This window comes from Fomitopsis serialis, assembly GCF_022376445.1.
Source record: "Fomitopsis serialis strain Sig1Antser10 chromosome Unknown B0H18scaffold_9, whole genome shotgun sequence".
Taxonomy (NCBI): Eukaryota; Fungi; Basidiomycota; class Agaricomycetes; order Polyporales; family Fomitopsidaceae; genus Fomitopsis; species Fomitopsis serialis.
In genome coordinates this window covers 269,953-294,023 of record NW_025954969.1, presented here as the reverse complement: position 1 = coordinate 294,023, position 24,071 = coordinate 269,953, and the positions used below count along the sequence as shown (strand labels likewise).

The 24,071-nt window shown below is 54.8% G+C and overlaps 6 protein-coding genes across 6 annotated transcripts; 1 reads left to right on the top strand and 5 right to left on the bottom strand.

The window, feature by feature from the left end:
* Positions 1-6,767: 6,767 nt before the first annotated feature.
* Positions 6,768-8,197, bottom strand: B0H18DRAFT_870918 (Phophatidylserine decarboxylase-domain-containing protein; the record flags this gene model as incomplete). Its single annotated transcript, XM_048040129.1, has 2 exons — positions 6,768-8,073; positions 8,133-8,197. The coding sequence occupies 2 exons, from the start codon at positions 8,195-8,197 to the stop codon at positions 6,768-6,770; spliced, it is 1,371 nt and encodes a 456-aa protein (XP_047897584.1).
* Positions 8,198-8,811: 614 nt separating this feature from the next.
* Positions 8,812-9,862, bottom strand: B0H18DRAFT_984765 (uncharacterized protein). Its single transcript, XM_048044693.1, has 5 exons — positions 9,642-9,862; positions 9,535-9,579; positions 9,415-9,461; positions 8,932-9,353; positions 8,812-8,879 (listed from the first exon to the last, which is right to left on the bottom strand). The coding sequence occupies exons 1-4, from the start codon at positions 9,728-9,730 to the stop codon at positions 9,220-9,222; spliced, it is 315 nt and encodes a 104-aa protein (XP_047897583.1). The 5' UTR covers positions 9,731-9,862; the 3' UTR covers positions 8,812-8,879; positions 8,932-9,219.
* Positions 9,863-12,026: 2,164 nt separating this feature from the next.
* Positions 12,027-14,017, bottom strand: B0H18DRAFT_1208273 (uncharacterized protein). Its single transcript, XM_048036262.1, has 13 exons — positions 13,973-14,017; positions 13,716-13,909; positions 13,641-13,663; positions 13,423-13,586; positions 13,231-13,294; positions 13,076-13,173; positions 12,950-13,020; positions 12,882-12,889; positions 12,679-12,828; positions 12,609-12,624; positions 12,516-12,558; positions 12,423-12,460; positions 12,027-12,368 (listed from the first exon to the last, which is right to left on the bottom strand). The coding sequence occupies exons 2-13, from the start codon at positions 13,736-13,738 to the stop codon at positions 12,125-12,127; spliced, it is 942 nt and encodes a 313-aa protein (XP_047897582.1). The 5' UTR covers positions 13,739-13,909; positions 13,973-14,017; the 3' UTR covers positions 12,027-12,124.
* A 410-nt stretch (positions 14,018-14,427) lies between these two features.
* On the bottom strand, positions 14,428-15,013 carry B0H18DRAFT_984751 (uncharacterized protein). The gene is made up of 3 exons (XM_048044692.1): positions 14,903-15,013; positions 14,808-14,845; positions 14,428-14,752 (listed from the first exon to the last, which is right to left on the bottom strand). The coding sequence occupies exons 1-3, from the start codon at positions 14,969-14,971 to the stop codon at positions 14,524-14,526; spliced, it is 336 nt and encodes a 111-aa protein (XP_047897581.1). The 5' UTR covers positions 14,972-15,013; the 3' UTR covers positions 14,428-14,523.
* A 257-nt stretch (positions 15,014-15,270) lies between these two features.
* Positions 15,271-16,250, bottom strand: B0H18DRAFT_672223 (uncharacterized protein). The gene is made up of 6 exons (XM_048039093.1): positions 16,096-16,250; positions 16,022-16,044; positions 15,797-15,960; positions 15,611-15,672; positions 15,458-15,555; positions 15,271-15,409 (listed from the first exon to the last, which is right to left on the bottom strand). The coding sequence occupies exons 1-6, from the start codon at positions 16,119-16,121 to the stop codon at positions 15,351-15,353; spliced, it is 432 nt and encodes a 143-aa protein (XP_047897580.1). The 5' UTR covers positions 16,122-16,250; the 3' UTR covers positions 15,271-15,350.
* Positions 16,251-19,298: 3,048 nt separating this feature from the next.
* Positions 19,299-22,020, top strand: B0H18DRAFT_1115590 (uncharacterized protein; the record flags this gene model as incomplete). Its single annotated transcript, XM_048033285.1, has 5 exons — positions 19,299-19,722; positions 19,778-20,425; positions 20,474-20,608; positions 20,674-21,811; positions 21,873-22,020. 5 exons carry the CDS (start codon positions 19,299-19,301, stop codon positions 22,018-22,020), a joined length of 2,493 nt encoding a protein of 830 aa, XP_047897579.1.
* Between the last annotated feature and the right edge of the window lie 2,051 nt (positions 22,021-24,071).

Here is a 24,071-nt window from a genome sequence, read left to right as displayed (position 1 = left end):
ATCCTACCCAGAACGAGATTGTCATCTTGAAACCGCGCATCCGAAACTCTCGGGTATGTACAACTGCGGTTCGGGTGCAACTACGGTGGGCTCTGACTTAGCGGAGAATAGTCTCCGTTGCAGACTTAGTCTCGTACCAACCTCTCACAGACACCCTAATATTAAACTTTATGCCCATTTATAGAGACGATATCATCGACACGCTCGAATGAAGGCAGTACGACCTTGGATGCAGTGTCGTCGATATTGCTCTGCGTGCGACATGTTCGTGCTCGGCACCTGGGGTTCGTTGCAAGTGAAACTCGTGGTCTTCGCCCTGTTCACGATCGTCTCTGGACACCTTCTATTCGACGGTGTCCTCATTTGTCAGGGCGGTGGGATCCTTGCTGTGCAGACAAAGCGGTCCGGAGTGCGACCCGTGTACATAGGTGAGTAAAGCGGGATGCTGTATCCCAGAGGCTCAATCCATCCTTTCAGGTCCAGCAGTGCCCTCGATGCGCAGGGACCCGGTACATAGCAAGAAGCAGCCCATTTGGTCAGTGGTGGCTCTTGTGAAGGGCATTGCACCATGAGTTCGGATGAACTGGACCACAACTATCCCAGCGACACAATTGTACTTTGCATTTGACGGCGACATGATGGACCCGAGGCACTGCTAATGAGCTGTCTCAAAGTTGCGCCTGCCGTGAGTTGCCTTCGAGTGGTGGGTACTTGTTCTCGCCTATTGGTTGCTGGCTTACAGTTCCAGAGTTGATGCTAATGCGGCGTAGTTCCACTCTCACAGCAAGACTACCCTAATACAGCTGGTTGTCCGCGGACGTCTTCAAAATTTGGAGTGTAAGCTGTGCAAGCGATGTGCTGTAGCATAATGTGTGAGCTGACCAGCGGTGTCCCATGTATAGCGACTTCGAGCTTGATCGGACCAGCCTGAACTTGCGGTAGCAACCACAGAATCCGCAGCAGAAGAAGCAATTGTGCAATGGCCTAGAAGAGACGCGTCGATCCAGGGCTTGAGCTGCAGTGTAGTAGAGTCAATACTACCCGTGGCCCATGCACTGGCATCGAAGGTGAGTAATGTCGCCTGCTGGACTAAACCCGACTCTAGTCGCCGGGCAACGCGTGGTGGCTACATCCCATTCATCTGTCAAACACCGTCAACGGAACTTAGATGTTCGAGCTGTATGCTGGATCATTTGCCTATGTTGCTTTATTTGGCTGGGCTCCACCCTACGATCAACGGAAGTCCGGCTTCCGTCCCTCTATGCGTCTTGTCGACCTCATCGATAGTCCTCACCGCTCATCCCGTCTACTTACCTCGTCTCATTTGAAAATCGCAAAGGTATGTCGCGCTCAACACTGGCGTCCAGATGCCCATTTTGACATGTATTTTAGGTCCGGCCCCATTTGGAGAACGAGACTTAGGTGCGTCTCTCGGCTCGTATCGAGCATCTGGCTCCTCGAGCAAGCGAGCGAAAGTAGCTCATAGGTAGCCTCGCGATGAGAGGCACTGCGTCTGTCAACAGGTATCCGCTTCCACTCACAGACGTCTACAGTGCTCAAGAGTTGTAGAGAGCTACGGCGGCACCAGTGGTCACTAGAGCCGTTCAAGATCACGGCGTCGTTCAAGTGTCACTATGCAATCAATCAACGTCACGGCATTTCGAGACAAGGCGCGAGACGCGTTTGTGCTTCGCTTACCGCAGTACCTGCGGATGCTGACGAACAATCTCATCTCTTTATCAAATAAGCACTGGTGAGTCGTAACGTTGGTCCCGTGTGAGCACTTCGTATGAGGCGCTTTTGTGCAGTGACAAAGCACTCACTGCCACCGTCTACAGCCATTGACTCGAACAGCTAGGCGCTACTCCCTGCGAGGGACAAAACGCCATATAAATCTCGGTCACCTAGACGATAGCCCTGATTGTCGCTCTCAGCTACTTTCTCCCCTCAGAGCTTTCCACGTCTACCACTTGCTCGTCCGCGAAATGCCTGCTTCGAAGTATGTCACCTTGAACACCGGCGCTCAGATGCCCACCCTTGGTCTCGGTACGTGTGTCAGGTTAGGTCCACTTTGGTGAACGAGCTGTAGACGCTACGCGTACCTCGTCTCGAGTCTTCCGCTCTTCGAAGGGCAAGGCGCAAGCAGCTAGCACAGGTGCCCTTGGTAGCCTCATCACGGCAAATGAGGGAACCTGAACTGAAAATGCTGTCGACATCGCAGTGTTGTCGGGCGCTGGTTGGGCTGTCTCAGGTCCCGCTCATGCACAGGTCAGCGCGCATAGGCATGTCGTAGGGACATGTGCCGGGCCAGCTGGCAAGGTGTCCCAGCCATTCGGAGCCATAGAAAGTCACCTCGAGCCGCGCTCGGAGACAAGACTGACTGGATACAGTGCGAGATGAAGACACCATCGTGCACCGAGCACTCTTCCCGAGTTCAGGCAGTTACATACTGAAGTTTTGAGGTACTGACGGGTGATTTCCACTATAGGAACGTGGCATCCTGGAGGTCCAGGCACCGTAGAGCAGGCTGTTGACGTTGCACTCAAGCACGGCTACAGGCATCTTGACACCGCGCAAGCATACTGTGCGCCCGTCATGTTTGTATCCTCTCGTCCCTTGTCTGACGTTACTCCCGGCCCAGCTAACGAGAGGCAGGTCGGTGAGGGCATCAAGCGCTCTGGCGTGCCGCGCGAGGAGATATTCCTCACGACCAAGCTGAATAACACCGAGCATGCTGACCCGCTCGCGGCCCTGCACAAGTCACTCGCCGCGCTCGATACGCCGTACGTCGACCTATGGCTGATGCATTGGCCATGCCCGGTGAAGGACCGCAAGCCGGACCGGTCGCTCAACTGGCTCGATACCTGGAAGGTCATGGAGGCTGTCCTCGAGGCGCACCCGGACAAGGTGCACGCGATCGGCGTGAGCAACGTGAGCGCGCCGTTTCTCGAGGAGCTCTTGAAGGTCGCGTCCGTCGTGCCCGCGGTCAACCAGATCGAGAGCCATCCGAGACTGGCGCAGGAGGAGCTCGTTGAGCTGTGCAGGGAGAAGGGCGTCGCGGTCACGGCGTATTGCCCGCTTGGGTCGGGCGATGTGCCCCTCGCCGACCACGTCGTCGTGAAGGAGATCGCGACGAAGCACGGCGTCACGCCGCACAACGTCCTCATCTCCTTCCACGCGAACCGCCCTGGCGTGAACGGTACGTGGGCAACGCTTTCAGCCACTTCCATATTAGTACTGGTATGATGTTGACGTCGTATGCAGCCATCCCAAAGTCGGAGACGCCCGCCCGGATCATCGCGAACATGCAGATCGTTGACCTGTCAAGGGAGGAGGTCCAGAAACTGTTTGATATCGAGAAGGAGGGCTCTATCCGTATCTGCAAGCCGTTTTGGACGGGTTACGGCGACATCGGCTTCGCAGACTGCAAGCGGTGAGCCTTGCTCCTGCTTCGAGAGCAGTCTACTTGGAGTTCTCGTGTTGGAGTTGTGCTGAACGGCGTAGACGCCAATATCGGAGCAATGTGTATAAACAGAAGAGGGGAAGGTATGAGATGTAATGTATGCTTAATGCCATCATATCACACGGACTGCATGAAGCCTCAGGTACTTTGGATTCCTTGGTAGACGTCGACAGTGCCGTCCGTCCGCGTCACCCTTCTCGGAGCTGGGACCTCAGAATGACATTGTCTTACCTGGAAGCCTCAATCATTGCGGTTCCGCCCACTTGTAGCTTCGGCTCCCTCCTCCCCTCGGTGGCCTCAACTCAAGAGCTCCTGCGAAGTCGTACTGAGTAGCATGTGATGTGCATCCGAGTCGTGCTATAGTGCCTCCATCGCAAGCTCAGGCCCCTCCCAGCGTAGCTGCTTGGATTCTCTCGTTTAGTGCATGCATATATTCACCACGGAACGAAGCACCACAATACATGTGACCAGAAAGGCCAATGAGAGTGTATCTGGTAATGATTACTGCACTACGAGTCCCGATTATGACGCACACTGTCCTGGGCCAAAGTTGTTATCTGCGAGAAACATCATCGACACCGTCACTATACCCCCGACTCCGGGAACAATGAGGACGCCAAAGCACGTGTAGTGAAACCAATCCGGTATGAGGGTATGACGCTTCTTCCACACGTACCAGAAAACCAGCATCAATAACGACGAGAACTGGTCCGCCGCCAGCCACGACATCATCCATGCCCTCTGCGACGTAGTGCTCCCGTTCGGGTGGAAGCGGGTCATGCCGTATATCAGGGCATATGGCGTAACAAGCGCGATGAGGAAGAGCGCGAGGATAGTCCACGCCTCATACGGAGTGATGGCTTGATGCTTCTTGAGGTCATCCGAATCCTTCGGTGGGGGTCCATCGTGACTGAGTGTAGAGACAGTGAATCTCGCAATATGTTGTCTATCGGTGCCTTTCCTTCTGCCGTCATCGTCGGGAACGAGATGATATTCCTGTTCTGGTCCGCCTTCTCTGGTTTGGACGAAGAGACGCTTCGAGTTGTGCGTAGACCGCGTGTCGATGCGCATGTTCACCGCAACATACGATCCTCTCCCCCCTCGACCAATCATCGAGTCGTGGGTACCCTTCTCCGAATCGGGCTGGCTGCCCTCACTCGTAGCAGTGCCGTAGGGTTGGGTATGACTCGAAGTGTAGTCTACTTGCTGTGCGGAGTCGCGAGGCTTCACTGTACCTATTAAGCCATCGTATAGGACCGTGACTGTATTGCCTTTGCGGCTTATGTTCCCCGTTCTCCTGAGTGACTCTTCGAGGATGGGCGTGCGAAGGATGTGGCCAGATGCATAGCTGCCGACGAATGCAGCGCAGAGGAGGTTCATCACCGACATGATTGCGTACGGGAACACGGATAGCCCGTACGCCGCGTAACCCCAGCGCGGGATCTGGTCCGACGGCGTGAAGTACAGCGTGAAGATTGCGAAGACGATCTGGAAAACGGACAGTAGCACGTTTGTGATGCCTGGGGGATAGTGAATTTTGAGCCCCTTGGTGTCCTCCAAGTCATGCTCAATGATGTCTTCGGTGTACGCCTTGTGCGCCGGCACTGCCAAGGAGTATCCCTGCGGTGGGTGGGCTGCGCCATGTAAGGATCTACTGTCGGCCTTGACTCGAATGTATGCCCTCTTTGTTTCCTCTTCGTCAAAAGAGATGCAGGCCAACGGCAGTGACTTGGACGACTCGGACCCTGGTGTAGTGGCTCCCGGGCGCTGCGGCTGCGGCTTGGAAATGTCGGCAGCAATACTTTGAAAAAAAACCAGTCAGCTTTCCCCGTCGCATCGAACTTCATTAAGAACTCACTCTATCGCAGGTGGACTCTGGGAACGGTCCAGCGGTTTCGTTTCAGCCATACTAGAGCTGGTAATGAGAAGTACTAGTCAGATGTCTCCAGGTGTACCGGACTTGCATAGGAATACTCACTTCGCTCCCAGCGAGTCAGACCCTTCAGGTAAAACAGTATATATAATCTCCCCTTTCTCGCTAGGTTCCCAGTCGACGTCTCTGACTATAACCAGGAGCGCGCCGTGATGGAGCGCTGCGCGAATGTCGTTGTCATTGCACTTGAATTGTTCGGCGAGGAGGATGATCGTCCTTGCGAGCGCGAAGAAGGGTAGAAAGAGCGCGGCGAATGATAAGCACGCCCTCCACTTGTACGCGTGCGTGCGTGTTACGCGCTCTGTGTAACGTTCGATCTCTGCGCTCGCGGAGATGGAGACAGCATGCAGGAAATAGTTGGTGCTCAGGTAAACCAGGAGTTTCCATCCGATGAGAGCGTTATTGTAACAGAAGTAGGAAGGAATCGGAGCCAACAAGACTTTGGTTGTTGGTGCCGACTCAGTTGGAAGTATGAAGAAGGCAAGAGACAGAGAGGAAAGCCAAGGGTGCGTATCGGATCCAGGTGCGGGTAGACATTGTGCGCGGCTCTGGCTGTTTGCGTACTGCCATGATTTAAGGTGCCCGCAATTGCACCCGTCTCAGGCCTCGTTGCGACCTGCGTGTGGCGCTGAACAACATAGTCTGGAGTTTGGCTCTGTGAGAGTCGGCCCACGGGGTATAGAGCCTCATGAATCTAGCACACACGCTGTTCCACTGTGCGAAGACAGCGCGGCAAGGCTTCTACGTGGTCACAATCATGAGATAGAAGCGAGGCAGGGCTCAAAAAACAACAGAACATCGACAGTGCATCGACTTTTTTGACATAAGTGCCGTTGACAGAAACGGAATATTAGTCGGAGCGCGCTCCAGTTGGCAGGAGCCGAGAGAAACAAAGGCACGAACTCGGTCAATCAACACCGAATAGCGACTGCTCATCGCGGAACTGTTTGGAACCGAGTCAGGGTCCCGCTGCCTGCAAGTGGCTCCTACCGGCATGCCAGGCGTCGATTCGGTGACATTAAAACTTGGTTTTTGGGCCGCACTAGGCTTCCACGACCCACACGTACATGGCCACATCCTGCTGGAATCCATTATCTGCCATCGAGGTTATGTCACTAATCTGTGTTTGCAATGACGAAAACACACCGTTTCTGGATGGCTCTTGCCACTTGCTGGCTTTAACGCCCCGGTGGTCAGAGAACGGTAGGTTGAAGCGTGGCCACGGCCACTTGCAACTCGTGCCGGTGGATTCGGGGTGCGTCCGGGCCATGCGCAACACTACTGTCCTAAAATAACAAAAGGATTATAGGCGTGAGGCATCAGAGTCACGCTGCACTGTATGTTCACGAAGTGAAAATTTTCCGTGCCTATCTACGCAACCACAGCGATTTGGCCACGTACAGGGACATTCTCCTTACTTCCAGGCTCCGGGAATCCCTGCACGTCCACGCCTTTCCTGAACATCAAGCAATGGGTCGAGCCGCCAAAGTGGAACATCCCGATCTCGTCCCCCTTCTTCACATGGTCGCCCTCGCGCACAGTGATCTCGCACGTCGACACCTCCGCCATGCCGACGCCCAGGAAGGCCATGAGGCCGATCGCGGGGTTGTCCGCCTCGATGAAGATGATCGCGCGCGTCGCGACGGCGGTCAGGTATACCTGCGAGTCGGTCTCGCCCCCCTTGTCGATCTCATCCCCGTCTTTGGCGCTCCCCCGCCGTTCGGGGTCGCCCACGCCGCTGAAAAGCGGCTCGGAGTAGTATGTGCCCTCCTTGACGTACGCCCGGACAACGCGTCCGTTGACGGGCGCGTGCCAGCGATGGTACGAGAGCGCGGAGAGGAACGCCTGGTAGACCGTCCCGCCGACGAAGAGTGGCGCGCGCTCGTCGTGGGCGAGCATGTCGAGCACGGAGTACAGCTGGCCCTTGATCCAGAACGCGTCGCGCAGCGCGACGTTGTGCGCGACGTTGTACGCCTTCGACTCGCACGCGTTCGCGATAACGTTGTCGTCGTCCGGTGCAGCGATGGGGCGCGCATGCTCCCTGTACTTGCGTGTGAAGAACGCGTCCCAGGACGCGAAGCCGTGATAGGGCTTTGAGGGGTCGCACTCGAAGAGATCCTCGAACGCGTGTGAGGTGCCCGCAGCGCCGTTCGCAACGGCGGAGAGGTCGGACTTGCCGTGCGCGCTGAACCAGCCGCTCGGGCCGTCGTGGAGTGCCTGCTTGGCCGAATCCTCGGAGCAGAGGAACGCACCCCACGCGTCGAGGACCTTTTCCAGCATCTGGTTGACATCGGGGTCGAGGAAGAACGCGAAGCCGCTGGGGGTACCCATAGGCCAGTCGAGGACGGCGTTGATGGGCACGCCGACCATGCCGACGCGGTGCGAACTGTCACTCCAGTGCGGTGCAGTGGTCATGAGGTGGTTAAGCAGTTGAAGCATGTGCTTGTGGTCCCTAATCTGCTTGTGGCCGGTCGGGTCAGACGAATAGGGCTTCTTGGAAGGGATCTGCTCGAACATGGACTGCACGAGCATGTAAACGCGCGTGTTGGTCTCGATGAGCGTCTTGAACTCTTGTATAATGGGTTGAATGTCTTTCGGGTTCTTGTCGACATGCTCAATGACGCCGTTCAGCCATTCCTTGTGGACGCGATGGTCTCCAGGAAGCCAGTCACCAGTTCTGTGAAAAGGCATGCATCGGCACATATGTCTTCAGTCGAGTCGAAGGCGTGAGCTCACCTGTGTACATGATGTTCCTTCGGAACGTCCTCATGTCGAGCATGGATCTTCGTCTGTTTGCTCATTATACTACTAGATGAAGAAGTTGTGGTAGGGAAGGATCAGTACGAATGCCAGGAGTTGGAAAGTAGGATGGTGAACCGAGAAGTTCATGAGGGCGACGGTTTGCATACACCGGCCAGTCTGGCACCTCGTCACTGGAGTACTGACCACCGAACTACGTCACACTGGTCACACGGCCCGACAGATTTACTAGTACCACTCTACGGGTCAGCCAGTTTCTTTTCTGTAAAGCAGCGGCTACGAGTTGGAGCGTCATATTTACGATCCACGAACTGGGGCGGTCAAAATCACGGAAATCAAGTCAGTAAAGAGTAGACATCGACATAAGCGACCCATAACGATTATAATGGCACTTAGCATCCGGATAAGCCGCTGGGCCGTTGACCTTTAGCTGTAAATTTGTCTGCGTAGGACATACACCGCAAATTAGTGGAAACACGAGGGCATTCTTTCATGCCTGCGATTGAAAGTTCGGACCACGTTGAGGCGAGGTGGCGAGGTGGCGAGGAAGCTCCCAAGCCAAATTCGACACTGGAGGTCCAATTTGTATTCCGGCGCTTAGATTGCGATGTGCGCGCCGTGCCGCGGCCCGCCACAGCCCGCCACCTCGGCGTTCGCATTCTCTTGCCCACGTTCGACTCGGACGCTAATAGTGCATAACATCGAGACATAGCCAGGCTGTTAGTATGTACATCTAAATTTCCCACCTCAAAACGAGGCTCATATTTGAGGCCAGTTCTACTATATAGGTACAGCCCGGCTGCATATGCTTGCCAGGCGCAGTGGGTGGTAAGACGAGCGAGGTGCTAAGTGTGTTTCGAGCTGCCCAAGCCTGATACTATGTCACTGAATACGGCCTCGCGTCATCCAAATTCCAGTTTGGCTCGATGGCTCAAGGGCGGTGACAGGACACATGTAGTACACCAGGTGAGTACCTGATGTTTCGCAGACATATTTGGCCTCGCACTCTGAGCTGACAAGGCGCGTGAAAGATGCTTCGCGATCTCAATAACACGATTGTCCGCTACGACTCGACTAGAATGCTACCCGGGCTGCTTTCGGGACACGCGGTGACTTGCGATGGCGGCGAATCGATCGCTGCCTCTCCCGCTACGCCAAACTGCAGATCATAGGCCTCCAAACCGTGGCGCTCAGAGGCTTCACGAACGGATTGGATCCGCGTCAGTGCGCCGATTATCGACAGTGTAAATCCACTTACATATATCGTCAACAACAGGCATCCCGAATTGTATGGTTCCTCCTGTTCTATTGAGCGCGAAGTAGATGATGGTCAACACCAGCGGTACTGTCAGTATCCGTTGGAAGAGACTTGGCATACCCTGGAAAATGCCAGTGGCGATCCACGAGCGCGTCGGTGTAGCCTCTGATCCGGAGAGAGGTGCGTGAGTATGACGTTCATGCTTGACGTGACTTGATAGAACGCACTTGTCAGGTATGGGAGCGGCGACAACCACGTTCGCAGCGACTAGTGCGCTGACAACAACGGCAAGAAACAGCGTGGACAAGTTGAACATCCTAGCGTCGAATGTGCACTTCAAAAAGCGAGGGTTATGTACGACTCGGAAACGGAGGCTGGTCCATGGTCAGTCGTAACTCGGAAACACGCCTACAGGGTTAACTCACTGCTCTACACCAAGTATGAAAGGTAAGGTGGCCGCCCAGGCGAACTGGGGACCAGAGCGGCCACCATGCTTGCTTACATAGGTAACCCCTTCGTTGTTGCGATCTCGAGTGGCAGGGCAACATCTCCATTCTGTTGATATCCTGTCAGCCTCCGACGAATTCGTCGTCGTGTTGATCATCGCGGCTCTCAGGCCTGAGTTGGACTTCGTGTTCTGTAGATGGTATCTCGGCGCGGCATCCCCTCATTGCACAGGCGATTTATTAGAATGTACATCTCGGTTTGACAATCATGTGTCATGTGGACCGCGACTTTTGAGATGACGGTGCGGAAGGCGATGTTCATTGTAATAGTAGTCATGGTAGTTAGGCGGCGTACGTGTCTATGTCGTGATCTGACAGTTCAAGTGGACGAGGGCGTGGACACGTCCGCTGCGAACGAGTGGGAATGTGTATTCTAAGCAAAGTCCTCGCACGAGCGACAGACAGCGCCCCTTATGATGGGTCTCAATATAGCACGCAAGGGTGTGACAGTCCCAAGCTTCAGTATGACACCGTATCATCCCATCGCGCGCCGTTGGTGTCCGAGGATGGGAGCGTCTGGTTCTTGCCTTGACCGGACCAACTCCTGGGCTACGAACTCCGCGACCGACGGTCTGTATGATCAGGCAAACATCAGCAAAGCCTGCGCATCATCTGGCCTCTTGCGTGTGTATGGTTGAGTGCTGCGGGGTGCGGACAATTAGGTCCTTTCACAGCTCGCCAGTTTCTCAGGGAGCCATACATCGCATACAGGATGCTCTCGCCATTTAGGCCATGCCCACATGCCCCCAAAACAGCACCATATCCCCCAGGTGACACCACTACAGTTGAGGACCACGTGTGAGCACAAAATTGACACCACAACAACCGCGAGATATGAGATGTAAGACATACTTTGGCACATATCCTCGCTCCTCAACGAGTGTCATATAGTCTGAGGACCTGAAAGCGAATGATTTACATCAGCTTCTCACTCGCATAACGCACTGTGACAGGTATCGAACCTTGAGTCGATTGGAACTGAGAGTATCCCGATGGCGTTCAAAAGCAACAAGGACAGAGCTAGCGTGTTCATCTGAGTCGTTGTCGGTGGTATTGCGGCTATGATGAGTCTTTGCAGACGAAAGTGCTGCGATACGAACACCTCGTGAGAAGAGATACGTATAGGCACAATATCAAGCTAACTTACTGTCCAGCATCGGCGGGAAAGATAAGTGTATGGAGGGTGAAAGTCGCCAGGACTAACAAAGCGACACTGTTCTGACGGGGCCTTATATGGAGCAGGCCCGCGGGACTACATGCCAGTGGACGATATGCTGCTCGAGCAAACTTTTCGAAAGATTTCCGGCATCTGCTTCACCGTCACGTCTGTCGCAGGTACACCGTCCCCTGTTTCAGCTCTGTGAATTGATGTCAGTGACACGACAGCCATCTCGAACCAAAGAGCTTACTTTGCAACGTCTTTGAATGTCGAACATGATTGTAGTGCGTTCCAGCCAGTGCGTTCGGATGAGGATACGAAACTCGGGGAGTAATGATTGTTACCTGGGCTACCGACGTATGCCGATTTTGTGACACGGATATGCAGATATATGGCCATTGAACGCAGACACTTACCTGTGCCCCTAGTTTTGTGTTAAGAACAGTTCATCTTCCATTGACCTGTGCTTCTCGGTCTTGTCACGAGTATACCGTAGGGCCCTATGCAGTCACCGTGCTGTTACGTGGCACAATGATGAGTCATCCACACAGTAGGACAGATACGTCTAGGTAACCTCACGTACTTCGACAGTGAATTTTGCGCCGCCCATGATATGACAGGCTAGGGCGGCGGTGTTCTATCAGCAGACTGTACCTGGCTGCCGCGTTGTAGCAACGTGAATCACCGAGGATGCGACGGTCAAGTTGTCTGTCGACGGCGTCCGTTGTGCAGTGCGCCGTCATGATGGGAACCGCGCCGGTCTACTCGAGGATATCGCCCACAGTGAAAGTGGGACGCTGCATGCTGCGTGATACAGAGGCGCGATCGATTAGTACAGGCTTCAGGAAATGTTGAATTACGCACTCAGTCTTCCGTTGATCCGGAGGGGACCGACGCGTCCGCCGGGGGTGGAAGGGTGTCATCGCCTTCCATCCTGAGTTGTGTCGTTAGAGTTCCTTCTGAGTGAACCATTGTGTATGCAGGAGATCGAATTGTACAGGCTACATGCATAAAACCATAACACTGGCTTCTTGGCTGAACCTGATTACGGTACGAAGTCGAAGACCGATCCAGTCGGGTCTTGCACTCCACTTGCGGGCTCAAAGATCATTTCATCGGCATCACTTTCCGAGTCGCTGTCCCAATCGCTGTCCCAATCATCATCCAAGTATTCTCCCATATTGCCCAAAAGGTCATTGTCGTAACGGGTAGTCTGCACAACGGTCCACTTGCTGTGTGTGGTTTGTCGGAGGTAGAGCATGAAGCGCGACATCATGATGGCGGCCAACCTGTTTGTGAAATACTGAGATTGGGGTCATCAGAGGAAGGACTGCATGACATACGCGACAAGGTCAGAGGTGTTGATCGTGACGTCCGTAGCCTTGAACCATAGAATTAGTCAATATTCCGACCGGCACCCATTCCGGGCAACTCACCAATGTAAGCAGGAGCAAAGAGGTGTTAAACAGTACCACCGCACTTGATAACAGTGATTAGAGTCTATATTTGCAGCGTTCGGAGAAACCTACGCGAAGTATTGGATTCCTGGAGATGTAGTCAGTTTCCCCCGTTATAGCATTTTAGCATGACATTTCGTACCGGTTCGTAACAATGCTCTCGGCAATAATGCAACGACACCAGCTGCTCGTGCGGAGGCCATCAGCCCATATGCTTTCGTCCATGTGAACACCACAACCAGGATGTCGGGCACAATGCTTATCGAGCGAGCGATGAAATATACCGCATAAGCTGTTGTGCGATGGGTCAGCGCAAGACACTCAGCGGGGGTAAAATAGACGGACTGCTTGTCCTAGATGAAACACGACTATAAGTGAATACTGAACATGTATGACGAGTAGAGGTGCCATACCCTGCCTGCAGGCCTGCATTGCAAGTGATATAGTTACTGAGAGCCGCCTTCACAGTAAACTTCATGATAGCCTGATCGTGGTTTAGCCGATTGAGAAGACGACATAAGGAGTGATTGCCCTCTTACTATGCTGAAAACCGGAAGCACCAGCCCGGATATAATGACAAGTAGCGAGGGCCAAATGGTTCCATACCACAGCGTGTAGACTCTGGCGGCAGATAGCACTGGTACGCGGGTTCACTGATGATCGTCCAAGTTAAGGAGTTGTTGGCAAGGCTCACATGTGATCACAAGAAGACCAATGACTGCGTAAACCTCTGCACACCAAACTAAAACCGAGCATCTGAGATTGTCATTGACTGTCAATGCAAAGGTAATGCTTCGAACGGGGGATCGTCGCACCTCTTCCACGCCGACACACATAGATCAGCATGAAAATAGTCGAGCGTATAAAATTATAACCTTACACGCACCGCGTCTGATGGTCCCGCAAACATGGCTGACAACACGACGGCTCTGCTGATCAAGCATAGGTACCGGTTGGCAAAGAACACGGCGCTAGGGATGTCGAAGCGGTGACCCCAGTATTGTCGCACTTCCCGCGCCAATGTCAGGCCATACTCATAGAATACAGCAGCTACCGAACGGCACTTGAGGACTGGGACACGGCAGGGTGCGTCTCATGACTTACTCGTAACTGCAAGAGAGACCAAGCTTGAACTGGGTAAGTCGACACTGTGCAGCCTTGTGGGGCAATGCGACGTACTCAGCTGTACCCAGCAGTGACATCAGAAAAGAGTGGTCAAGGCTCTGCCTGAAAGCCGGCGACGATGAGGGCAAGTAGACAAGGCGCTGGCGCGGAAAGATACTTATGTTTGTTCTGCTTATGTTGCCTCGATCTCAAGATACGCGGTTGCGTGCGCACGCAATAAGCGCGTTCCTCGGCGACGTCGACCGCGACTAAGTACATGCAGCCATCAGCCTGGCTCCTCAACATGGTCGCGTACTACAAGGTCTGCCTACGGGAGACTGCCTTGAATTCCTCTTCCTGTACTCACCACGTCTGAGTTGAGCGTTACACCCGCGACGCTCATGATCACTACATATTGAATAAGCACCCAGCATGCACACGATCATTGGCAATAGCTATGATCAAGATCAGAGCCACACAACAGATCCAGAAAACGCGCGCCCCGGCGCGTGAGAAATTCAAAAGTTCGCGGGAATGCGGAGAAGTCCAATAAGAATCGCGATCCACACGCGTACGCCGTATCCACTGTAAGACACCGCGCACGTCCTGTTACAAGGTCGCGGCGTATTCGGCGTGTCTATCGAGAGCTGTCGAGGGTGATTAATTGATTCTTGAGGTTGTACGATGATTGACGTAGCGGGAAAGGGGGGCATCTTTGAGGGGGAGTGCGGGGCTGCGCGCCACCCACGATGGAAGGGTACCGTCGCCTTCCATCCTGAGTTGTGTCGCCATGGAGTTCCTTTGAGAGTGAACTATGCATATTGTAGTTGCTACACGCATCAACCAATAAACAACGTTGGCTCTTCTGCAGTAAGTTACTTGATCATGGTACGAAGTCCGAGTCGGAGATTGATCTAGTCGGGTCTTGCACTCCACCTGCGGTCTCAAATATCAGTTCGTCTTCCGAGTCGTTGTCCGAGTCATCATCCAGGTATTCTCCCATATTTCCCATCAAGGAATTGCTGGAACGAGTAGTCTGCACAAGAGTCCGCTTGCTGTATATGGTTTGTCGGAGATGGAGCATGAAGCGCGACATGAGTATGGCGGCCAACCTGTTTGGGAGGTACGATATCAGAACTAATTCAATGGAAGAACTTGTCATCATACGCGACAAGATCGGACGTGTTGATCGTGACGTCCGAAGCCTAGCAGTCAAAGATACAGTCAAGAGTCTGAGCATAGCCATATTTCGAGTAATTCACCAATGTCAGGACGAGCAGAGAGACATTGAAGAACGCCACCACTCTGTACGATCCTAGTTTTGAGTCCATATACTGTGGCTGCTGAAGTAACTCACGCGAAGTACTGAATCCCTGGCAACTTGGTCAGTCTGCGCTGTTATAACCTTCGAGCAGGAGATCTCGTACCAGTACGCAACAGTGCCCTGGGTATGAACGCAACGAAACCAATTGCGTGTGCAGAGGTCATGAGCGGGTATGTCTTCACCCATGTGAACGCTGCAACCAGGATATCCGGTACGAGATTGACTGAGCGAGCAGCAAAATAGACCTTATAAGCTGTTGAGACGCGGGTCAGTGCTAGAATTTGAGACATGAAGAATGAAACCGACGAGACGTCCTAAAGGAAGGTATACAGGAGTAAATGACAAGCATGTGTAACGATTGACAGATGTCGTACCCTGCCTGCAGGCTAGAATCGCAAACGACAGGGTTGTGGAGAGCTGTCTCGACTGAAAACCGCATCATAGCCTGTGTGGACTTAGACGGTCCCCGAGAAGGAAGAGATTGGCCTCTTACTATGCTGACAAACGGAAGTACCAGCCCGAATAGAGCGACAACTAGAGAGGGCCGGATATCTCCATACCACAGAGCGTAAACTCTGGCAGCAGACAGCACTATGATATCTCAGTAAGGAGCGTCCGAGTCAAATGGTATATTGGGAAGACTCACATGTGATCACAAGAAGAGCAGTGACTGCGTAGACACCTGAACACCAGACTAGAACCGAGCATCTGAAATCCGGCATCGACTATCAATGCATATACTGCACTTCAAATGGCAGATCGGCGCACCTCTTCCATGCATTCGCAGATATGAAACCGTCAAGCACGTGGATCAATGACTATACACACTTACCACCTCTGAAGGTTCTGCAAACATTGCAGACAACAGTACGATTCTGCTGATCAAGCACATATACCGGTTGGCGAAGAATAAGGCGCTAGGGACGTTCAAGGGCCGGCCCCAATATTGCCGCACTTCACGCGCCGATGTCAGGCCATACTCATAGAAGACAGCAGCTACCGAATGGCATCGTTGAAGCTTGGAGAGTGGACGCTGCAGGGTGTATAGGTGACTCACTCGAAACTGTGAGAGAAATTGAACTTGATAGAGGTCAATCGGCATCGTGCAATCCCTGGGGCAATGTAACGCACTCAGCATGGTTTCCCAACAGTGACATCGGAGAGGATCAAGCACAGCTCGAGATTCGGCGACTGATGAGGTCGAGGGGATGAGGTCGCTGGCGCGAAATGACGGGTCGCCTCGACCTAAGTACCCCAGCATGCGCACGATCCAACACAGCTGCGATCACTGTGAGAAGAATGTGTCAAACTTTGTTACGACGTGAATGGGATGCCTTCCGTGGCGGAGTGAGTATCACCAGCGCAGCAGTTTCACCGGGCAGGAGACTTCCTCAAGATTGACAGAGGCTGTGTGCATTAGACAGCGCGGGCTCTACAAGAGGTCACAAGAGTTAAGATGTGCCACATCGTACTGCGCGAAAGGACGATCATACTTACCTATTGACCGAGTAGTCGTCGTATCGCGAAGGATACAGCCTGTCGGCAGCGTCAGTCAAGAAGCTCGTCTTCACCCCCGGGAGGGCCTCGTCTATGACGAGCCCTGCGCAGACCTTCTCGTGGTCCCGGGGGGTAAGTAGTCCCGCGAGGGATGAAACGAACATGCGCTGAAAGGTGGAACATACGCTGTTGAGCGAGACCACCGGGTCAATGCACCCGCATCTGACCTTAACGATGCCAATCCACCCCAACGGTGGACACCGGGAAGCTCAAGAGACCTCCTGTGCGGACTGAAAGGGTCCAACCAACACCCATACCCATCAAAACTAATGGGTGGCCCAGGACCATCATCGACGCGACCGACGGCCTGCACTCCCTCTCCCTCGACGACCTCGGGCGTCTGATACTGGCGCCCGGCATATAGCCCGGAACCGGCCTCGTAGACGGCGCCTATTTAGAGTGCACGCCACCGTATCAGCACAGACAAACAAACCTATTTAGGGTAGACGTTATGTCAGATTAGACACCCCCTTTTTTGGACAAAGAACCAGCCACTCCGCCACGCTGCGCACATCCATCCCAGGCGCACCGAATGGCCTGTACACTCCTTATGCCCCCTCGTTCTTTTTCCATCTCCCTATTCCCCTCCTATATCCGGCTATAAACCCCTTGTAATGACAGTGCTCAGGCCAGCTATACACCTACTCCCTGCCCTGAGCGTCAGAGGATACGTAAGCTCATATGCCGATTGGAACGCACCTGTTGGCGCTCTGAACCCACGTTTATGAAGGACCATTAACGCCCGCCCCCCCTAGAATATAAGCCAGTCTTTCAGTCCATGGACGGACAGATCCCAGAAATGGCACCCACAGCTAAACGAGGTCCAACCTCCACAACAACAATAGCGAGCCAACGCAAGAGAAGACGTGTCCCATCGCCCAAACCGTGGACCCCTACCGTCATTAAACCACACCCACCCATCCTCCCCTACCTCCCCATCTTACTCCTCGCAATCGACCCAACTCGCGCGACGGAGATCGACGTAGAGGACTCCCCGGAGAACAGCGAAGCGGGCCTGACGTGGACAGCGAAAAGCCGCCCGCGAGATCAAATAGGGAGAGGGCAGCTGATTGTCCTGGTCACGGGACCGGAATGATCCGGCATAGGGAAAGTCGAGACCATTACCGACTTTCAACGACACTGGATCACATGGGCAATATCAGGAGGGCCCGGGAAATGCCACATCCGAGTCCCTACGTCATGGGCCAGGCTAGACAAACAAGAGCGCCTCCTACACACCCAAAGATACCGATCCCTGCTCTCTTTCCCCGCACCGCATGCTTCCCTACGACACGACCAGACCGTTATGGATAGTACAGATACCCCCTACGACTTCTCTACGGAGGATGAAAGCGAATGAGAGGCCACCCTAGCCTACTGCGCTAATCGTAGAGATGATTTTGCAACGAGCGCTACAGTGACCCAGACCGCGGATCGCAACACGAGAACCTAATGCGAACAAATCGGCCTTTACTGACAGCCCGGAACTCTCCGTCCTTGTTCCCCCTCTGCTCCCGACCGATCGACACCCCATCTTGAACCCTAATCACGCTTAACCGAAACCTAAGTACCCACATCGCACCGCTCCTGACAGCTGCGATGCCCCACTTAGGAACGGGCGCCAAGCTCAATATGCAAGCGAAACCCCTCACGCCATGCGCTGTGCTAGAGCCAGCGCTATAGAACAATGCGACGGGCCCACGAGAACCCGAATAAAGGACAGCGACGCATATCCTTACGCAACAGGCACCCGGCAAGCCCGCGACAAGTCAGCGGGATGCTGGCATACAACGACACCTACTGCGCCGCATGCATCGCGTAACCAACCCTACGCAAAATATAGGGAGCGGGCCGCACGACCTCCGCCAACACAAGGTCCGCCCACCCAACGTCAATAGAAATAGATGCGCCGCATCAACAACCATGCCTAAAATGGACATGATGGGATACACTACCGAGAACCTGAACTTTGACCGACGGACCGGATAGTCTGTCAGACAGTGGCGAGGATAGGATACCAACGTGCAACACCTACTCTACCGTCGACAGACTGAGCGACATGGAAGCAAATGACCCGGCTAAACTCAGCGGGAGCCTACAGAATACGACCCGGACGGACGCGGAGTTGGACGCCCCAACCAGATCCGCGGCATCAGACGCACAAGGCGTCTGATCGGGATCTTTACTGCGCTGACAGGTCGTCTACCGATTTTGGGACAGAAACGTCGTCGAAACTCGGTACAAGAAGCCTGGTCGGAAAACGCCACACAATGCAGTGAGTGGCTATCTACAAGCGACGGACCACATGACACGACACCGTTACTCCCGACACGCAGCGCAGGCCTGTTCGAACCGCCTTGCACACAGACGGATATCAGCTACTCCTCTCTAACGCACCACGGGTAGCACACCGCTCCAAATGACGAAGGGGAGACGAAGTTTCCACTACCACACAGCGGGAAACTGGGCGACTGACGCTGCTGGAGACAAAATAAAACCGATGGAATCTCCACAGACCTCCGACCAAACCGCCGCTAAATTTGACAGGTGCGAGAATAAATCGTAAAGAGCGGGGCCCTTGATGGTTGCAGTGCGATGACAGGAGACAGAACCAAATGACGGACGCCGACACGGCACGACGAAGCCCAACTAGGTAAACCCATCGACAGGCATGCCACATGAGTAGGCCATGAGGATAAAAGGGTCCCAGAAGCTACGCTCACAGCCATCCCCGGTTCCCCCTGTTATCTGCCTGCTCTCGCTTTCTGTCTACCGCTATGCAACAGCCTTCCCAGCCTACCTCTCCCGCCGTCCCTGCCAGCGATGGGTCAGCTAAACCGTCCCACCGTGGCGAAGCCCATGCGGACCCCTACATCGAACGCCTGCGCGCCGCATCCCTCGTTAAGTCCCCCAACAAGAGAGTCAACGCCGAGCCGCTGTCCTCCGGCGTCATCAACCCGTGGACCTCCCCGAGGGCCGTCTCGCCGACGAGCCGTTCTGGTGTCTCTTACGCAGACATGGTGTCCCGCCCTTCGACGCCTACGGTTCTCCTCTCCCTGAAAAAAGAAAATGCGCGGGCCGCGGCGCCGACGCAACACAGTAACGCGACGACGGCAGACGCGACCGCACCCGCTGTCTCCACCTCGACGACGACCGAGGTGATCGATGTAGATGCAGACACGACCGAGGTGGCCGTTAAAGGTACTTTAGCGTTAAGCATCGACGAACACGCCGATAAACTAACCCTACTCCAAAGAGGAAGAAGACTTAGAACTGAACGCTCTGGCCCTGAGACGCACCCGCTCGGGCAAGCAGCTTACGGTAGCGAAGATGAAGAATAAGAAGCAGCGCTCCAAGAAGAACGCAAAAGCTGCCGGGAAGATGCCGGCGACCATCGGTAAAGGACTGACGGGACCATCCTCGCTTGTCATGCAGGACGCCCAGCAGACTGAACCCACCCCTCGCTCCGTTAGTGACGTACGGAAGAGACGACGCGCCTCCACCGACATCGACGGAGATGCCGCGACAGCCGGAACCGTGACCCGCATGCAAGACGCTACGGCTGTGACTAACTCGGGCGAGCAGGCCGTCTACGTACACGATATCGGTGAAATCCTGGGATTCCCGCGCTTCGAGTACTCACCAGGCCCCTCCGGAGGTGACCGCGCTGACCCGGATGCGATGTCCGCTCCGAATCCCGAGCTGGGAGATGTCGAGATGTACGCCCCCACCCCGGTGTCTGAACAGGCGTCGGGCGTGACGATGAGGTACGCGGAGAAGCAGCCCAGCTTCACATACGCTCGGCGCGGACCAGACGGCTCCTATTCGACGCAGCACATCCGGTCGACGGACCAAAGCACGTACCTGACACGTAGCACCGTCCTCCATGAAGGAGACTTCGATGGTATGACTACAACCATCACATTATCGTCAGAGCTAACGGAAAGACTAGACATGTACGTGGAAACAAGGCCGCCCATGTTCGGCACGGCATATACGACGGCTGGACCCTCGACACAAGCCCAGGGCCCCAGCACGGCTCCCCGACTGAGAACACAAGGCCGGAACACCACTGTCGATGATATGAGTGCGTTCTTCCACGTGACGCAAGGCAACATAAACTCACCCCTCATATACGCACTAGGCCGACAGATGCGGGAGATCGAGGAGGCCAGTCGAACATCACGCTCCCCCCGCACAGACCACAACATCTCTCGCCAGCACCGGGCCCCGCTAACCACTCCTGGGATGACGCGAATCCACCGCACGCTTTCAGACGACCGCGCTCGCCTTCCGTGTTGCACCCTCACCCGGTGCACTACGCACCCGGGCCCTTCCCAAACTTCCTCCCTGCCGCTCCTGACGAACCCGCAGTCCCCGCACAACCTGCGGTCCCCACCGGCCCTATTCAGCCGCTAGCTCCGGCTCAGGGAGCGCCGCCACCGCTCGCGATGACGCGCCCACCAGCAGACGGGTGGCCCCGCATCCAAGGCAACGTTCTCGACCTACCGTATCAGAATGTATCACCCGCCCAGGCAGCCGAATGGAGGAAAGCAACTGATAAGCACGTCTTCATACACTTCCCGGGCCGTGGCGTGCACGATCGAGGGAACTTCGGACGTCTCTGCGCCGCGGACGCTATCCTCCGCACGTCCCTAGGAGTCCTCACTCCTAGCATCACCCAACCAATTGCAGCGGTCCCTCCTACCCTACCTAACTCTAACCCGATCTACTACCGCGTTGGGAACCTAACGACGGCTCAACGCGACCGCCTGCTGCGTGAAGGCTGGGTCTCGACGAACGATGGCACTTTCGGGATCATCTCCTCCGACCCCATCCCACCGACTTTCATCGGCGCCTGGAGGCATCCTGAGAGGCTGGGCGCGACGACCGCGGAAGGAATGGCTCACGGTTTCGTAGAAGGAATGGAGTCCGAAGAGATGTTCCAATGCATCGAGCTCACCCTGACGACGGACATAGGCTCAGGCGGTCGATGGCGCCATGTTACGGTGAGGGAAGCGCACCGATTCATTATTAACTCGATCAAGGTCAGGAAAATCATGCTGCGCATGTCCCGAGACGACGAAGAAGAACCGGTAGCCCTGCTCTACATGGAGTCCCCCACCGCTGACGCCACAGCATGGGCCAACTTCCGTGAACGCGTACGTAGCTTCCAGTTCGGAGGTCCGTACGCTGGACCTCCAGAACTCATCACACGCCCCTTCTACTGCTTGTACTGCCACTCCGTGGACCACCCGACCCACGCCTGCATCCTCCCGACGACTCCTGGGTGGCACGGCCCGTCGCTCGAAGAGGTCCGCGATACGCTCTCGGCTGACCGCCGCGCACAGAGCCAGGACCAGCACGGACGCGGTGGTAGAGGTGGCAGAGGAGGCAGAGGTGGTCGTGGAAGAGGAAATGGGCGAGGCCGCGGCCGTCGTAATGGAGACTCTTCTGGACAGCAGGGCGCGGGGCCCGTCTGAGCGACCGCCGTGGTGATGTTACCAACGTAGCGTGTCCGTACTACAGCGCCCTCTCTCTTTGTATACACATATCTCTGAATACGCGATTTTATGACGCCGATGTCTATCTGATCCTGGCACTATCCGAGCGAGTGGCCCACATCATGAACTAGCGACCTCCTCTATTTCTCTCCTTCAACACATAAGTGCGCGGCGAGACTAGGCCCACATATACTGCCCGTTCTCGGGACAGGAAAGCTTAGTAACCGCTGCCGTGCTGTCTCCTCTTCTTCCCGACTCACAGGCACTCGTAGACTTGTCTGGACTGAGAAGTCAAGCTGCAACGCAGCATGTCCCCTGAGGGCGCCAGGAGCGCGTCCCGCCCCCGGCGCATCGTTGTAGCCGGGAAGCGTACCGCAACGGCGACAAACTACATCACACCCCCACACACGGACGTAACAACGGCAACTGGCTCACCTCCCCTCTGCCCGGGAGATGCTGGCGCGTCCCCCGCCCGCGATAGCTTCCATGACCGAGCAGAGGGCTCCGGCGACGGGGCTACCCTTCGTGATGCACCGACATCTAACGTTGGTGTGTTAGGGATTACAGAGGGCTGTGTACATACTATCCCAACGCAAGCCGCCGTAGGAACGGCGGCTGTTGCCCCGGTGAACCTGACTGTTCCATCCGGCAGAAAGACTAAGGCAAGCCTCCATATTGGCAGTCTAAACATGAACGGAAGGGGCTCCTTGAGTGGACCCCGCGATACGAAATGGAACGCTATTAACCAGCTTCTTAGAGAAGAAAAAATAGGCATACTATGCCTCCAAGAAACACACCTTAACCCCGAACATCTAGACACCATCCACAATCTATACGGACGCCGCATCCGGATCTGGAACTCCGGGTCTATGACGGCTACGTCTAGCCAAGGAGTAGCAATTGTACTCAACCGCGAGCTCGTTGATGTATCAAACATTACCTTCAAAGAAATCATTTCAGGCCGTGCGGCGATGCTGACTATGCACTGGCATGCGGGTAAATTCCTCACGATACTCAATGTATACGCTCCAACCATACCGAGTGAGAACACCGCCTTCTGGGTACGCCTCCTGAAGATGGCGGAAAAAGGTCGCTTCAAGATGCCCGACGTGTTTGCGGGGGACTTCAACGTGGTCGAGGACGCTATAGACAGGCTACCAGCACGGGAAGACAGTGAACCAGCGGTAAGCGCTCTGCGTGATCTGCTTAGATTTTTTGATGCCTACGACGGCTGGCGAACATCAGAACCGAATACTAAAGACTATACGTACCCTCAGAGAGGAAGCCTGTCTCGCTCCCGCCTGGACCGAATATACGTGTCCGAGCCCCTCTTGCGTACGTCGCACACGTGGAATATTAAGACCACCGGAGTACACACAGATCACAGGCTCATGAGCACGAAGCTCAATACTGCTGACACTCCCTTCATTGGGAAAGGAAGATGGGTGATGCCGATCCATCTGCTGGAGGACAAAGTGTTCATGGACGAAGCTATGGTTCTAGGAGAAGCAGCGATGAGAAAGATGCGAGCGGCCAAAGATAATAGCAGGGACCGAGCACACTCACTTTCGATACAACAACTACACAAGACCCTCAAGGATGACATACGGAAACTTGCCCAGAACCGCCTCAAACGGAAATCCCCAAAACTTCTAGCTGAGATCAAGCGACTACGTCATCATATTAAGGAAGTCGAGAGCAGACACACGTACCAACACTCTGACGAGCTGCAAAACGACACCGCCATCCTGCATAACAGGGTGTGTGACCTTGAAAGTAAACGGCACACCCTCGCAAAATTGACCACGACGGCCCGGTACGTCATAAACGCTGAGCGAGTAACGAGGTATTGGTCGGACGTAAACAGAGAGAGGAAACCAAGGGACATCATATTCACCCTCCGCATCCCGAACTCGCACCCACATATGTTTGAAACTAAGTCTAATAAGATGGCAGCTCTGGCGCGAGATTACCACGACGGAATACAACTCACCGACGCGTCAGGATTCTCTCAAGACCGCCAGCCGGCCGTGACCAAGCAAGTCC

Excerpts from the sequence above, each read along its gene's own strand:
- B0H18DRAFT_984751 (XM_048044692.1), bottom strand. The coding sequence starts at position 14,971 with ATGGACTCAAAACTAGGATCGTACAGAGTGGTGGCGTTCTTCAATGTC. Across the intron at positions 14,846-14,902 it reads CTCTGCTCGTCCTGACATTG|GCTTCGGACGTCACGATCAA; the intron begins GTGAATTACTCG and ends TTTGACTGCTAG. Across the intron at positions 14,753-14,807 it reads AACACGTCCGATCTTGTCGC|GTTGGCCGCCATACTCATGT; the intron begins GTATGATGACAA and ends CCTCCCAAACAG.
- B0H18DRAFT_1208273 (XM_048036262.1), bottom strand. The coding sequence starts at position 13,738 with ATGTCACTGCTGGGTACAGCTGA. Across the intron at positions 13,587-13,640 it reads GGTCTCTCTTGCAGTTACGA|CTGCTGTATTCTATGAGTAT; the intron begins GTAAGTCATGAG and ends GCCGTTCGGTAG. Across the intron at positions 13,295-13,422 it reads TTGCGGGACCATCAGACGCG|AGATGCTCGGTTTTAGTTTG; the intron begins GTGCGTGTAAGG and ends AATGACAATCTC.
- B0H18DRAFT_984765 (XM_048044693.1), bottom strand. The coding sequence starts at position 9,730 with ATGTTCAACTTGTCCACGCTGTTTCTTGCCGTTGTTGTCAGCGCACTA. Across the intron at positions 9,462-9,534 it reads CGCCACTGGCATTTTCCAGG|AACAGGAGGAACCATACAAT; the intron begins GTATGCCAAGTC and ends CGCGCTCAATAG. Across the intron at positions 9,354-9,414 it reads GCCTGTTGTTGACGATATAT|CCTCTGAGCGCCACGGTTTG; the intron begins GTAAGTGGATTT and ends CCGTTCGTGAAG.
- B0H18DRAFT_672223 (XM_048039093.1), bottom strand. The coding sequence starts at position 16,121 with ATGTCACTGTTGGGAAACCATGCTGA. Across the intron at positions 16,045-16,095 it reads CTGTTGGGAAACCATGCTGA|TTCAATTTCTCTCACAGTTT; the intron begins GTGCGTTACATT and ends ACCTCTATCAAG. Across the intron at positions 15,961-16,021 it reads AATTTCTCTCACAGTTTCGA|CTGCTGTCTTCTATGAGTAT; the intron begins GTGAGTCACCTA and ends GCCATTCGGTAG.